The sequence below is a fragment of the Eschrichtius robustus genome, chromosome 14 (assembly GCF_028021215.1).
Source record: "Eschrichtius robustus isolate mEscRob2 chromosome 14, mEscRob2.pri, whole genome shotgun sequence".
In the NCBI taxonomy this organism is placed as follows: Eukaryota; Metazoa; Chordata; class Mammalia; order Artiodactyla; family Eschrichtiidae; genus Eschrichtius; species Eschrichtius robustus.
The window spans coordinates 86,350,927-86,364,634 of record NC_090837.1 but is presented as its reverse complement, the minus strand read 5'-3'; the positions used below and the strand labels follow the sequence as shown (position 1 = coordinate 86,364,634).

Here is a 13,708-nt window from a genome sequence, read left to right as displayed (position 1 = left end):
GCCATTGAAACAAATCTGTTGGAGATTATCTTAGTTTTTGAAAAATCTATGAGTTGAAAATTCCCTGATTTCTATGCACAAAATTTTTATTTTTTACTATATGAGAACTAATTTTTTTATATTCAATATAGGTTATAAATAATCTTTTTATAAATAATCTTGTTAAACAGATTTCCAGTTATTCAAGGCTTGGTCACATTACTGTTGACCTTCCCTCCAAGTCATTTTGTTGGATACCTGTTACTCTTTATCCTGGGAGTTGAAGTATTAGTAAGTAATTTACCACGTTACCACATTTTCAGGTCTCTTTCATACACATGTAACTCCTTTGAAATGACTTCATTTTCCCTTTCTTCTTTGGATTGCATTACTAGGTTCTCAGTTTTTTCTACCGCTATATGCTTACAGCTGGACTCATTGCGTTTGCAGGTTGGCCATTTGTCACTCCACTGTGGACTCGAGCAAAGGTATAAGTACTCACTTTGAAATTAGGCAGATTCATAGCGGCTTTGTTTTGATATGCGTTTAACTCAGGGAATTATTCATTTTTTTAAGAAAAGGGTAGAATGTGACCTTACATAAAGATCCTGATCCTTTTGACAGGAGGACTGATATTGACTTTAAGGTTTCAGTGATTCATGCAGACTTTCATATCAAAGTGAACTGGTCTTGTGGTGATTGAAATACTCAAGAAGCAGAGCTGATTTGTCCTTCTCTGAAGCACTTCCTAGATTCCTTTAGGCTCAAATATCTAAATGCCACAGAGGAACTGCCCAGAGCAGTGCGGTGGCATGAGAGGCCACACTCTGGACTCAAGTCAGAGGAGTCACCTCCCTCCTGGTCTGGAGCCACCTCAGTTTTTCTCTGGAGAAGTATTTATTCATGATAGATTATTTTAAAGTATGATTACTCCTGATTTTCTGCCTTTAACTAGGTAGGTAATTACAGTGTGCTTCTACAAAGAATACTCTCATGTTTCCACTTTGATACTTTTTGGTGGAGGTAGCAGGAAGATAGAAATATCTTCTTTCTACTCTATGAGAACCTACAAAATTTTCCAATTAATGGGACTATTGACAATTTTTTTGTCTTAATCTAATTACAGAAGTATTTTTACTTATTTCCCTCCTGGGCACAATCATTTGATTATGATTGCAGGCCAGCTTTCTTAAAGATGTCATCAATATATGGTAGAACATAAATTGAATGAAGTGCTTGCTTTGAAACAGCAGACCTGAGTCTAAATCCTGGCTGTTTCATTTACTAGTAATAGATCTGGTTCTACTTACACTTTGACATCTCTAAGCTCAGTTTCCTCATCTGAAATACTGTGAATAATATAGCGTACCTATTGAGGTTATCGTGAGAATTAAATGAGATAATGCCTATATCATGCCTAATATAGTGCCTACTATATAACAGATCCTTCACAAATAGTAACTATATTACTTTTTAAAGTAAAGAGATGTAAGGCTTTGAATTTTCCTTTTAGTTTCACAGCCATGTAGTCAAACAATGAAGACAGTTTTTTGTACCATAATTGTCTAAAGATAACTTTTTTCTTTATTTCAGAGCACCTCACTGAGTTGGATTTTCTTCTGTTTGCTCCTGGCAGTGTTCCCACTTATGCCTGTTGTAGGACGAAAGCCAAATATCTTTCTAGTGTATGCACCATATTTTAACTTATTTTCTTTTTAATGCAATTGTTTTTCTCAATCAACACTATGAAATATGAACCAAGTCTTGGCCATGAGTTTCAAATCATGTGAACAAACTAGAAGTTAAAATACTAATATCAAACCATTAGTCATAATTTTGGATCAGGCTCTGAGAGGCATTAAAACTCCCTGAAGATGCTTCTGGACCTTCGTAAAACATGAAATTGTGCCAGGCGCTTGGCAAATTAAATGGTCATTATTTCATTTAACATTTCCTTTCTTATTTTCTAATCATGTAATCATCTTTGTTACTTTCTTTTGAACTTTGTGTAACCAACTTTTTAGCATTCTAACCCCATCTTTAACAGATGAGAGTATATCTTTTGAAGGAAAGTTAACTCAATATTTTTTTAAAGTATGCGTTCATTTTAAAGTACCTATAAATTATATACATTTTATCTCATTTCTGTGAGAATAACAATATGGAATAGATCAGAAATTATTCCAGGAAGTCAATTTATTAGCAGAGCTCAAAAAATTGTATTGAATTCTAAGAAGATTTTATCTAAGCCATACTTTATTAGTTCTAAGTGAAAACATTTTGCAGCTGTCATAAACTGTAAACAGCATGTGCAAAGATGAATTCGAACATTTTATTTTTTGTTTCCCACTACTCTGTGAGCTCTTCTCTTGTCTCTATAAAGCCGCATTCCCTCCTTTCATTGGCCTCTACCCATCTGTCCTGCTCAAGCACTATTGACATATTTGAACAGGACTTATGCTAAAAGGAAAAGAAATTATATAAATGGTCTTCATAGAAATTTTTCACTTTACCTATTCCAGTAAAGATTAATTCAGGAAGCAAACTTGTTAAATCATGAGAAATCTAATTTATATTTTTAAAAATTATGTTGTTTCCCCTCTTAATTTAAATTCCTCAGTGCTTCAAGTTTCCCAGTAGCTATGTTTGCAACTTCTTCATTTTGCCTCCTGGTTTATGGAGAAATTGCTACTCTCCATTTGATCTCTCACCTCATCTCCCTTCTTTAGAAAATTACAAAGATAGATATGTGAAATATTTAAGGATAAATTAATAGAAAGAGCAAAAACGTATATAACATAGCTATAATATTCCTGTTACTCCAGTTTTCTGAGGTAAAAACATATTTGCCAATTAATTGAAATACCAAATTATTTTTTTTAAGAGGGTATGGGGGAGAAAAAGCAAAAACAAAGAATCTTAATCATACACGGTTGTTTTTCATAAGTTTTAATTAACTTTTCCCTCATGATTCTTAAAGAGAATATTAGAAGAATCAAAACAAAGGCAAAAACAGGCATTTTCCTGGGAGTTCCTGCTTCACGTTCTCCATAACCCTGCCTTTTGCTCTTTCTTATTTCTCTTAAACCAACTCCTTTTCACGTAGTTCTATTATATTACTGGGTTCCAGATTCTATCCTCAACAAAATTTCAGTCGTCCTATGTTACTTGGATTTTTAGGAGGTGAGAAATAGAACTCAATAGTAATAGTACAGTGTTTCCTTGATGTTAGTGTCCTTTGACTTCAGGAACCATACTGTATCTGGTGTTCTTGAAAAAGTGCAATTTGTTGTTTCATTACTGTACCAATGCCTCACCCACATGCTGCTTTTGTGGCCCCTCTTCCATCCTTCCCTTAGCCAGAAACAGCTGTGAAAAGCACCAATGTCAATGATAGAGAGGAACAATTTGTGGATTATAAATGTAGATTTTCCTTTTTGTATGAGTAAGTGCTCATAGTCAGAAAATGTATGGTGTAGATACTGATATACTTGTTTAGCTATCTTTTATATTGTTTTCTGTAACTTTGTCCAAGTCAAGCTGAGAATTATGGTATGCGTAAATGTTAAAAAAATCAAATTATAGAGATAAGATGAAGATACTTAAAAAATTGTGTGAAAAGTTACAAATGACACCATCCCCACAGGATCTTTATTCTAAGATTTTTATTCTTCTTACACCTGTGTATTCATTTTGTTACTTCATCTTGATTAAGCCAAATGATTGAGAGATTCTACATTAGAGTAAAATATCTAATATTTTCATGTGACATATATTCTTACGAAAATTTGAAATTGTGAATTGTGTTTTAAAACAGAGTGGGTGCAGGCTTGCTGGTTCTTCTGCTATCCCTGTTGGTTGTAACATCTGTCATAAAAAGAAAAGATAGTTTTGTAAATGAAGAGCTGGTGTTACATCTATTACAGGTCAGTTACAGATTTTCAACACTATGTTATACAAATGATACACTAAAATGTATCTTACAGTTGTATTTAATTATCTTGTTCTTAAGATGCCATCCTGTTTTTTTTAACCTCAATACCAGCTGAGAAGAGTTTTCTGTTTAAGATATTACATGGAAATATATTCTCTAAAAGGTATGAGATAGCAAAAAGGTCAGCAGGAGGCCCCCCAAAAACGCCTAGATAGCAGAGATTAAGGAGATATAAGAGGTATTGTCCAAAGAGTTGAACTGAAAAAGACTTCCTCTGGTCTGAGATTCTGTGTTGTCCTAGTTTGGGTCAGGAAAAAAGTAAGTTCTTTGAAGTGAAAGCAGCCGCTTAGTATGTTTATATGAAGATTAGTCAGTTTAAGACTTCAGATGACATACTAGGAGAAAATAAACTTCACTTTGGTTGGTGGCTTTGGAGTGGTGAAAAGAACTTTGAACTTGAAATTTCAAAATTGAGTCAATTCCCAGTTATGCTTTGTACTAGATGTGTGATTTTCAGTAATAGAACTTGTCTGTTTGTTTTTAATCTGTAAAGATAATATCCAGTAGGGTTGTAAGAGATTATATGATGTCATATTCTGTAAAATGATAGCTTTTTTGTAGATAAGAGTGGAAACCACTTTTTTTTTTCCTTTTCAACAATAAACAATAAACCACATCTACAACACTGATAAAAAAAACTTATTTGAGTCTCCTCAAAAAATTTACTCAGAACAAAGCTGGGATAATAGTATATCCAAGAACACTCAAAAATTAAAATGTACAACACTTAAAAGATGTTAACTCATTCTTAGAGAACAACAGAGAACATATAAAAAGAGAAGTATTTTTGTCAAAGATCCTATCAAGCCATTGAAGCGTATCTTTTCATTTTAAATGGTATACCGACTGGTTTTACACTAAACCATAGTAGCTTTGAAAAAATTCACCTGTAATAATGAATACTTTGACAGAAGTGAGTGTTGCTGAATCTTACTCTGTAGGAGCAAAGAATACCATGTTAAAATTCTTATGGACTTTGTGAGAAATACCCCTAAGTATAAAGTAATTCCTTCTTACATTAACCTTATTACTTTGCATTCATTCCTCTATTGTGTACCATATATATATTTTTATGATTCTAAGATTTGTGTCTTCTCACATTTTAATGTATCTAAAATGAGAATGTGTCTCACATTTGAAAGGATCCTAGAATTGTGTCATAGATTTATTGACAGCAATTTTTCCTTCTTAATTCACTGAAAATATGAGTAAATTAAATGTATCTCTAGGATTTGGTGATCAGGTTGCTAATCTGATCTTTAAGAGAGTTTACTTTGTTCATAGCCATAATTTAGCTCATTTCTTAAATTGGCTATTAATCCGCTAGTTCAGGGGTCAGCAAACATTTTTCTGACGTGCTAGATTGTACATATTTTAGGCTTGTGGGGCATATGGAGTCTGTTGTCACTTTTCAGGCTCTACCGTTGTAGGGCAAAGGGAGCTGTAGACAACATGTGAATGAATGAGAGTTACCATGTTCCAATAAAACAATATTTCTAAAAGCAATAGTTTACCAACTCTACACTAGTTTGTATATATTCCCTAAAGAATATTGTACTCCTTGTATTCCCAGTACCAGTGAAAACTCAGGCCACAGATATGTATTGAATGAATAAATAGATACGACTGTTAGTGAGGGCCAGAGGTGGAAGACACTCAGCCATATACACCAAGCTATATACATTTCACTCTCTGCAGTTCCATGATTTAAGAAAACTTCAAGATTAATAACACATATTTCTAAGTAGAAACAGTGTGATAATGTATGCCAAAATACTCCTGAAAGTGTAAAACACCTCATTCATGCTTGTAAAGGAGGGCTTTTGCTTAGTACAAGAATTCTGACTGTTGATCTTAGCCACAAGAAGGTGAGCTGGTCCAATTTCAATAACATTTTGGCCAGACTCCAGTTGTTCAAGCACTTTTCTAAGTATTCTTTCTAATATATAAATTAGTCACTCACCACCTTCTCTTTTATTTACGTCTTCTGTGTTTGTTTTCAGATGCTAAGCACGGTGCTTTCCGTGTGTGTTGTGTATGGCACTCATAATAGTCTACTCAAGAAACAAGGACTGCCTCTTATTAATCAGGTTGTTAGCTGGATAATATTAGGTAAGAGGTCAATCAAATCAAATGAGATAACTTTCCATCAAGTTACATCTTAAAATTATCCATTTACATCTGTATCATTGCTGTTGAAACAAATAATTTTGTTGTGGGAAAATAATAATAACGAGCTATTATTTCTATCTCTTGTTGGAAGTTGACAAAGAAAATTAGAACTTTTGTGAGCATTCATGTGTTATTAAGAATTACTTGATAGAATATTTATGACTTGATAATAAGGCTGTATATTTATTCGCACCTGATAAAAAGTGCTTCCAGAAGAGAAGAGGGTTTTGTGAAGAGATTCCTATGCTGAAATTTCATGTCAATTCATAAATTCTCCGTTCTTACACAGGGACTAGGAAGCAGTTAAATTTTATCTGTATTTCCCTTGCTGAAAATAACATTGATTAGTCACCTCCCAACACATTACACATTTTATAAAGCTGACTATACATTTTAAAACGTATTCCTCTATACTTTTAAGAATGTGCGTGTGGAGCCAACAGATGTCGTTTAAGGACTTAGCCTTTTCCTTCCAACTGGAAGACAGGAGCAAATTTTAAGTCGAGGTTTTTCATTAAAAAAAAGAAAAAGTTTGTAATGCCTATGAATGACATGATGTGTAATTTAACATTTATTTATTTATAAATGATTTTTGTTCATCATTAAAAAAAAAAGATCTTTGGATGGAACTTTATCTTAAAAAGACGATTAAGGGATAGGAGTGTTTGTCCTTGGATTGCTCTTAAAATCCAAGCAGAGGCTTAAAAATACAACAGGAAATGGACGTGTATCTCCTAAAGTTTTGATTTGCTCATTTTCTATACACCTTGGTCATTGTATAAGTGGAAGTTATTCTTGGACAATAAGTGTTCTTGTATATATAACTTTATTTTCACTATGTAAACTTCATTTCATTATTGGCATTATGTAGGCCTTCCCTTTTAAATTATCTTGATTACTAAAGTTACTATTTACATTCATTCTGCATGACAATAGCAGAGACTGCTCTTTCATTAAAAAAAAAAATGTGTTTAGTTTGTACTATGTTCTGGCACTATTCTGTTCTCTGAGAATAATAAATATGGAACAAGTCCCTGCCCTCCTGGAGCTTATATTCTGCAGGGCTGGGTGGTGGGGCTAATATTCTAGTGGGGTATCTATATGTAATTGTCTCTCACATGACATGTCAGTTTTCAAATCCACAGAAAAATCAAAAATTATGAATGGCAACGATGACATTAAAGGGAAGTCTTTTTATTTTCCTGCATAGCTTCAAAAATATGCAGTGTATATAACACACACCAGCATATAAACAATATATCACCTAGGGATAAACCACATGAAGAAGAGAAGCAAAGAAAATAGAATTTGTGTTCATATTATTGTACCTCATTTTTAAACATCTAAAATGTCTAAAAAGTTTAAAAAAATAGAAATTTCCTAGAATTACAGAAAGTCATCCTCTACTTCATGTCCTTGTCCACCTGTGATTACGAGTGTATGTATGTATAAAATTTTTTAAACACCATATTCAATATTTTTATCTATTCTACCATCCTTATATTAATTTTTCAGTTGACTTAATAATATCCTTTATGGCATTTTCCCTTTGTTTGTCTTTTATGACATTGACATTTTTGAAGAATATAGCCAATTAACTCTGGGAAAACTTATATTTTACCCATGAGTTACGTTGAGACATTCTAACCAAGAACAAGGGATGTCCTTTCCCTTGTTCAAGTCTACCTTTGTGCCTTTTAAAGCAGTCTTCATAGTTTTCTTCATATAGGCTGGGAATATTTCTTGTTAAATATATTCCTAAGTATTTTATCTTTTTTGTTGCTATTATAAATGAGCTTTTCTCATTCATCGTATCTTCTAATTTTTAATTTTTTTTTGAGTATAAGATGCTATTGATTTTTTTTTAACATCTTTATTGGAGTATAATTGCTTTACAATGGTGTGTTAGTTTCTGCTTCATAACAAAGTGAATCAGTTATACATATACATATGTTCCCATATCTCTTCCCTCTTGCGTCTCCCTCCCTCCCACCCTCCCTATCCCACCCCTCTAGGTGGTCACAAACCACCGAGCTGATATCCCTGTGCTATGCGGCTTCTTCCCACTAGCTATCTATTTTACATTTGGTAGTGTGTATATGTCCATGCCACTGTCTCACTTTGTCACAGCTTACCCTTCCCCCTCCCCATATCCTCAAGTCCATTCTCTAGTAGGTCTGTGTCTTTATTCCCGTCTTACCCCTAGGTTCTTCAAGACCTTTTTTTTTTTTTTTTCTTAGATTCCATATATATGTGTTAGCAGACGGTATTTGTTTTTCTCTTTCTGACTTACTTCACTCTGTATGACAGCTTCTAGGTCCATCCACCTCACTACAAATAACTCAATTTCGTTTCTTTTTATGGCTGAGTAATATTCCATTGTATATATGTGCCACATCTTCTTTATCCATTCATCTGTCGATGGACACTTAGGTTGCTTCCATGTCCTGGCTATTGTAAATAGAGCTGCAATGAACATTGTGGTACATGACTCTTTTTGAACTATGGTTTTCTCAGGGTATATGCCCAGTAGTGGGATTGCTGGGTTGTATGGTAATTCTATTTTTAGTTTTTTAAGGAACCTCTATACTGTTCTCCATAGTGGCTGTATCAATTTGCATTCCCACCAACAGTGATGCTATTGATTTTTGCATGTTAATTTTATATCCTACTTCTTTACTGAATTTTCCTTTCTTGAGTTAGGTTTATCATTGACTCTCTAGGTAGAATTTTCCAAGTATACCATCATGTAGTTTACAAATACAGATATGTATTTCCCCCTTCCTGTTCTTATTCCTCTCTTTTCTTTCATTTACTCGCATTGGCTAATACCTACAGAACAATGTTAAATAGTAGAGATAGTGAACCTCCTTGATTTTTTTCCTGATCTTAGTGGGAGTGTCTCTGGAGTCCCCCCATTTAAGACAAATTCTGGCTTTAGGACTGAGGTATATATATTTATCATGTTAAAGAAAGTACATGCTCTCCTGTTTTATGTAGGGTTTTTATTAAGAATGGATGTTGAATTTTGTCAAAGACATTTTCAACATCTATGGAGATAATAATATGGCTTTTTTTCCCTAGACCTGTTAATGTGGTGAATAATACTAATAGATTTCCAGTATTGAACCATTCTTGCATTTCTGATATAAACTCCTGAGACACATTTGATTATAATGTATTATTTTCTCAATGTAGCATTGGAGTTCATTTGCTACTATTTTTCCATCAGTACTCATAAATGATATTGGTCTTTAATTTTCTTTGTTGTTCTAAATTTATCAGGCTTAGGTATCAATGTTATATTTGCTACTTAAAAAGAATTGTTTCTCTTTAATTTCTATACTCTGAAACAATTTATGTAGCACTGGGACTATCTGTTCTGTAAAGTTCTGAAAGAATTCCCCTGTGAAACTATCTGAATTTAGTCCTTTTTTGTTGGGTAGTCCCCTGATAACTTTGTATTTCTCTATGAAATTAGTCTGTTTAAGCTTTTTATCTCTACTGCGGTTAATTTGGAAATCTATATTTGCTTAAGGAATTTTCTGTTTCTTCTAGATTTTCAAATTTATTCATATAGAGGGATGCAAAGTAATCTCTTATGATTTTAAAAAATTCCTTCTGTATTATTAGTCATTTCCCTCATAATTTATTTTGTATATTTGCACTTTCTTCCTTTTCTTTGATTAACTTAGCTAGTGGTTTGTCCTTTTTGTTTATTTTCTCAAAGAACATGGATTTTGATTTACTAATTTGATCTACTGTTTTTCTGTTCACTACCTCATTAATTTTTGCTTTATCTTGAATTTCTAGTTTTATTATATTGTGTCAGAGAGTATTTTTTGTATTATTTTTACCTTATAGAACCTACTGATATTTTCCTTGTGCCCTAGTGTATATGATTAACATTAGCATCCCATAGGTTTTAGTATGTTGTGTTTCCATTTTCATTTGTTGAAATATCTTTTTATTTCCCTTTTAATTTCTTTTTTGATCCATTAGTTGTTCAGGAGTATGTTGTTTAATTTCCACATATTTGTAGATTTTTCAGCTTTCTCTTGTTGTAATTTCTAGTTTTATACCATTATAGTCAGTAAAGATACTTGATATGATTTCCGTCTTACTAAATTTGCTAAGACTTGTTTTGTGATCTATTATATGATCTATCCTGGAGAATGTTCCATGCACAGAATGTGTTCTGCTGCTACTGGTTGGAATGTTATATAAATTTTTGTTAGATCCATTTGGTCTAATGTATGGTTCAAGTCTAATGTTTCCTTGTTGATTTTCTCTCTGGATGATCTATCCCTTTCTGAAAGTGGAATATTGAAGTCTCCTATTATTATTGTATTCTTGTCTATTTCTCCCTTCAGATCTATTAGTATTTGCTTAGTATATTTAGGGGCTCTGATGTTGGGTGCATATATATTTACAGTTGTTATATCTTCCTGATCAGTTGACCCCTTTATCATTATATAATGACCTTATTTGTCTGTTGTTACCATTTTTTGACTTAAAGTCTATTTTGTTTGATGTAGCTATAGCTACCCTTCACTTTCTTTTGGTTTCTACTTGTATAGAATATCTTTTCCATTCCTTCACTTTGAGCATATGTGTGTCCTTAAATCTGAAGTGAGTCTCTTATAGGCTGGACATATATTTTAAACAAGACAATTCCTCCTTGGGATTAGGAGAACATCGGTACTAGAGGATGCCTACCATATGGTGCAAGGCATGAAATGGTTGACTCATAGGTAGGTCAGCAGTATCTCCAGAGATATCTTCCAGGCACTAATTCACTATAGTCTAGCTCCAGTGAATGTTTTTTGCTAATGTGCTGGGATCCCTAAATGGGTTATATGTTATGCAACTGGTTCTAACTTATGTCACTCAGGATGGGGACTCTTATTTCCCTTTTAGCATCTTATCAATCCTTTACACAAAAGTCAAACAAATACAGAAAATACAGTTTGGTAAAACAGGTCTCATTTGAACTGGCTTTTTAAATAAATATTAAAATACTATTTCTTTCTGTTAAAATATGTACCAGATGATGATAACATTACTGGAACTACACATCTGAAAAAAAATCAGAAGCGATTCTTCTAAGATTACTATAAATATAACTTACATAATCTTAAATCTTACAGTGACTCAACTTTGAATGAGATTGTCTTTACATTTAACTTATTAGTAGATGTTGACTAGTAGTAATAATAGCACCTAGCAGTTATTAAGCACTTACTGTATCTCAGGCACTATGCTTATTAAGGAGCATTTTATAGGTGAAATTGTATTTAAACCTCACAACAACTTTATATCATTTCTACTTAACAGATGGAAATACTGCTTAGATAGATTAACAAACTTGCCTCATGGTTAAAGAGTTATAAGTAATTCAGCCAGGATGCCCTCCCAAGTTATCTGTCTTCATACTTTGGAGCATTTCATTCCACGCATATTGCCATCCTAGCCAGGAGGATTAGGAAATTATGCATATTTTCTTTCCAAAATAAAGATTGGGGAGTTCATGTTTTGCTACCCATACCCCACCCCCAATTTATTTGCTCTTCTCCCACTGAAGTAGTTGCTTTCTAATCCTGAGAAGAAAGATTACTTCACTTATTTGGATTACTCTTATTACAACTGTCATGTGTGGTGAAGTCCTTGTCTCCTGTCTCTAATTTTCTAACTGGCACACTACAACTCTCAATGCATACTTTGCAGTGGGAAAACTTGGAGGAGGGAGTGCTTAGGAAAAATCAATTTCTGGGGAGTAAGTTGTCTTTGAACTAAATGTTTAATTAGGAGAAAAGTTGCTGAATCTTGAGTAATATTTTTTTTTATTATTTACATTAGAAAATGACAAATTATTTATTTAAGAGTTATTACAGTGAGCAAGGCTGAATATAAATTGGGAAAATCTGAACTAAATTGTGGTTAAAATGGTGAAATGTAATTTTAACTAAAAATGTGAAGTTTCAAATTTCTTACAAAAATGAGTAGGGCAAATGTAGCTTCATTTTAAATGTCACACAAATAATAAATGCTATAAATGATAATAGATTATTCAGTGCTTTAAACTCAACATACCCTGTGTCGCTTGTACTAACACTACCCACATTTGTTTTATTGCAGCCTCTTCCTTCATCGTGCCTCTACTGAGTCCTCTGATTCTCTTTGATCGGCTGTTTAGCATTCTTGTTTCCTCAATGTCGACCTACCTACTTCTAAGCACAGGGTATAAACTGTTTTTAAATTTTAATTTTTAGTAGCAAGTTTTAAATGACATATTGACATTTCTCTGAGTATTTAACCTCTGGAAATGAAAAATATGTGAATCTTGAGGAATAAATTAGAAGTATTTTTCCTCTGTAAAAACTGTATGTGACTTGATCTGTAATCTTCAGTTTTCTTTTTCTTATCATTTTCACAGTATTGCCTGTAGTCTTTGTGTTTCTGTTTACTTCCTGAAGTTGCTTAAATATTGCTTACCTACAGTGTTAGAGAGTTCTGATAGATTGTGGAGGAATTTTAAGTCTCAAACAATGACTTACAAGAATTTTAGTCTTTGTTGCATTCCTTTCATGCACTTTAAATTATGTTTTGATTTGTTCATTCTTCTTTGAGTATAATATTTTATTTTTACTCTTGCATATGTCATAGTCCAGATATTCCTTTTGATTCAGAAACCTTTTAGAATATTTTCCCAAAAGTTAAACTGTTAAAAAGTGAAACATTTTCACTGAAGATTAAAATTCTCTTGTAAAACAAAAACGAAAAAGAACAGCTTGATTTGGGTTGGATTCTGAAGCATTCTCTAGAAATCAGTGAGAACAATGACATACTCTCCCATCTACTTTGAAGAAAAGAGTTCTTCACTTGCTTTTGAATTTTATTTCATCTTTACTTAAATCTTTATGAGGGTGAGAAATATGCACATTATAATAAACACTGAATAGAACAGACAAATCGAATAAACACAGCTCAGACAGTTTCAAAATTTGGTCCAAATATAGGATCTTGATCCCAATTAGAATAAACCTAGGGATTTACCATTGTGCACATTTAAGCACATTTAATTTAAGAAATCTAAAAAGTGAAAAATCATGCCTATAATCAGAATAATGAGTATGACCTTATTAATGGATGTATTAAGAAATATATTACCCAACATCAGAAAGTATATTTACCTTTGCAAAAAAAAATTAGACAGAGGTAGCCTGAAACAGCAGTCTGATAATTTCAGTTAGTACATTTTTCAGTGTCAAATCAGTTTTGCAAAACATAGTCCACCTGTTATCATTCCACATCACTATTTTTGGATGACCTGGAGGGTTCTCCATGTAAATAAGTGAATAGTCAGAATTATAGGATATTTAAAAGAAATGCAGTTTCATTACTTTACAAAAGTACAGTAATAGTAATCCTACATTCTAACAATGCACCCTTGATTAAATGAATAAAGAAGATTTATTTTTAATCAACATTTAATTATTTTTATGCAGATGGAAGCTATTATAATACTTGAAAATAGTTCTCTTAAGTTGGTTAAACATTTTC

The 13,708-nt window shown here is 32.7% G+C and overlaps 1 protein-coding gene across 3 annotated transcripts in view; it reads left to right on the top strand.

The window, feature by feature from the left end:
* The window catches only part of PIGN (phosphatidylinositol glycan anchor biosynthesis class N), a 104,847-nt gene that overhangs the window by 49,966 nt on the left and 41,173 nt on the right, over positions 1-13,708 (top strand). For all 3 annotated transcript variants that reach the window (XM_068563507.1, XM_068563506.1, XM_068563508.1), the window contains exons 17-22: positions 171-270; positions 375-467; positions 1,573-1,664; positions 3,797-3,905; positions 5,977-6,085; positions 12,284-12,386. In XM_068563507.1, the coding sequence (XP_068419608.1) occupies positions 171-270; positions 375-467; positions 1,573-1,664; positions 3,797-3,905; positions 5,977-6,085; positions 12,284-12,386 (606 nt within the window). The remainder of the gene's footprint in view (positions 1-170; positions 271-374; positions 468-1,572; positions 1,665-3,796; positions 3,906-5,976; positions 6,086-12,283; positions 12,387-13,708) is intronic.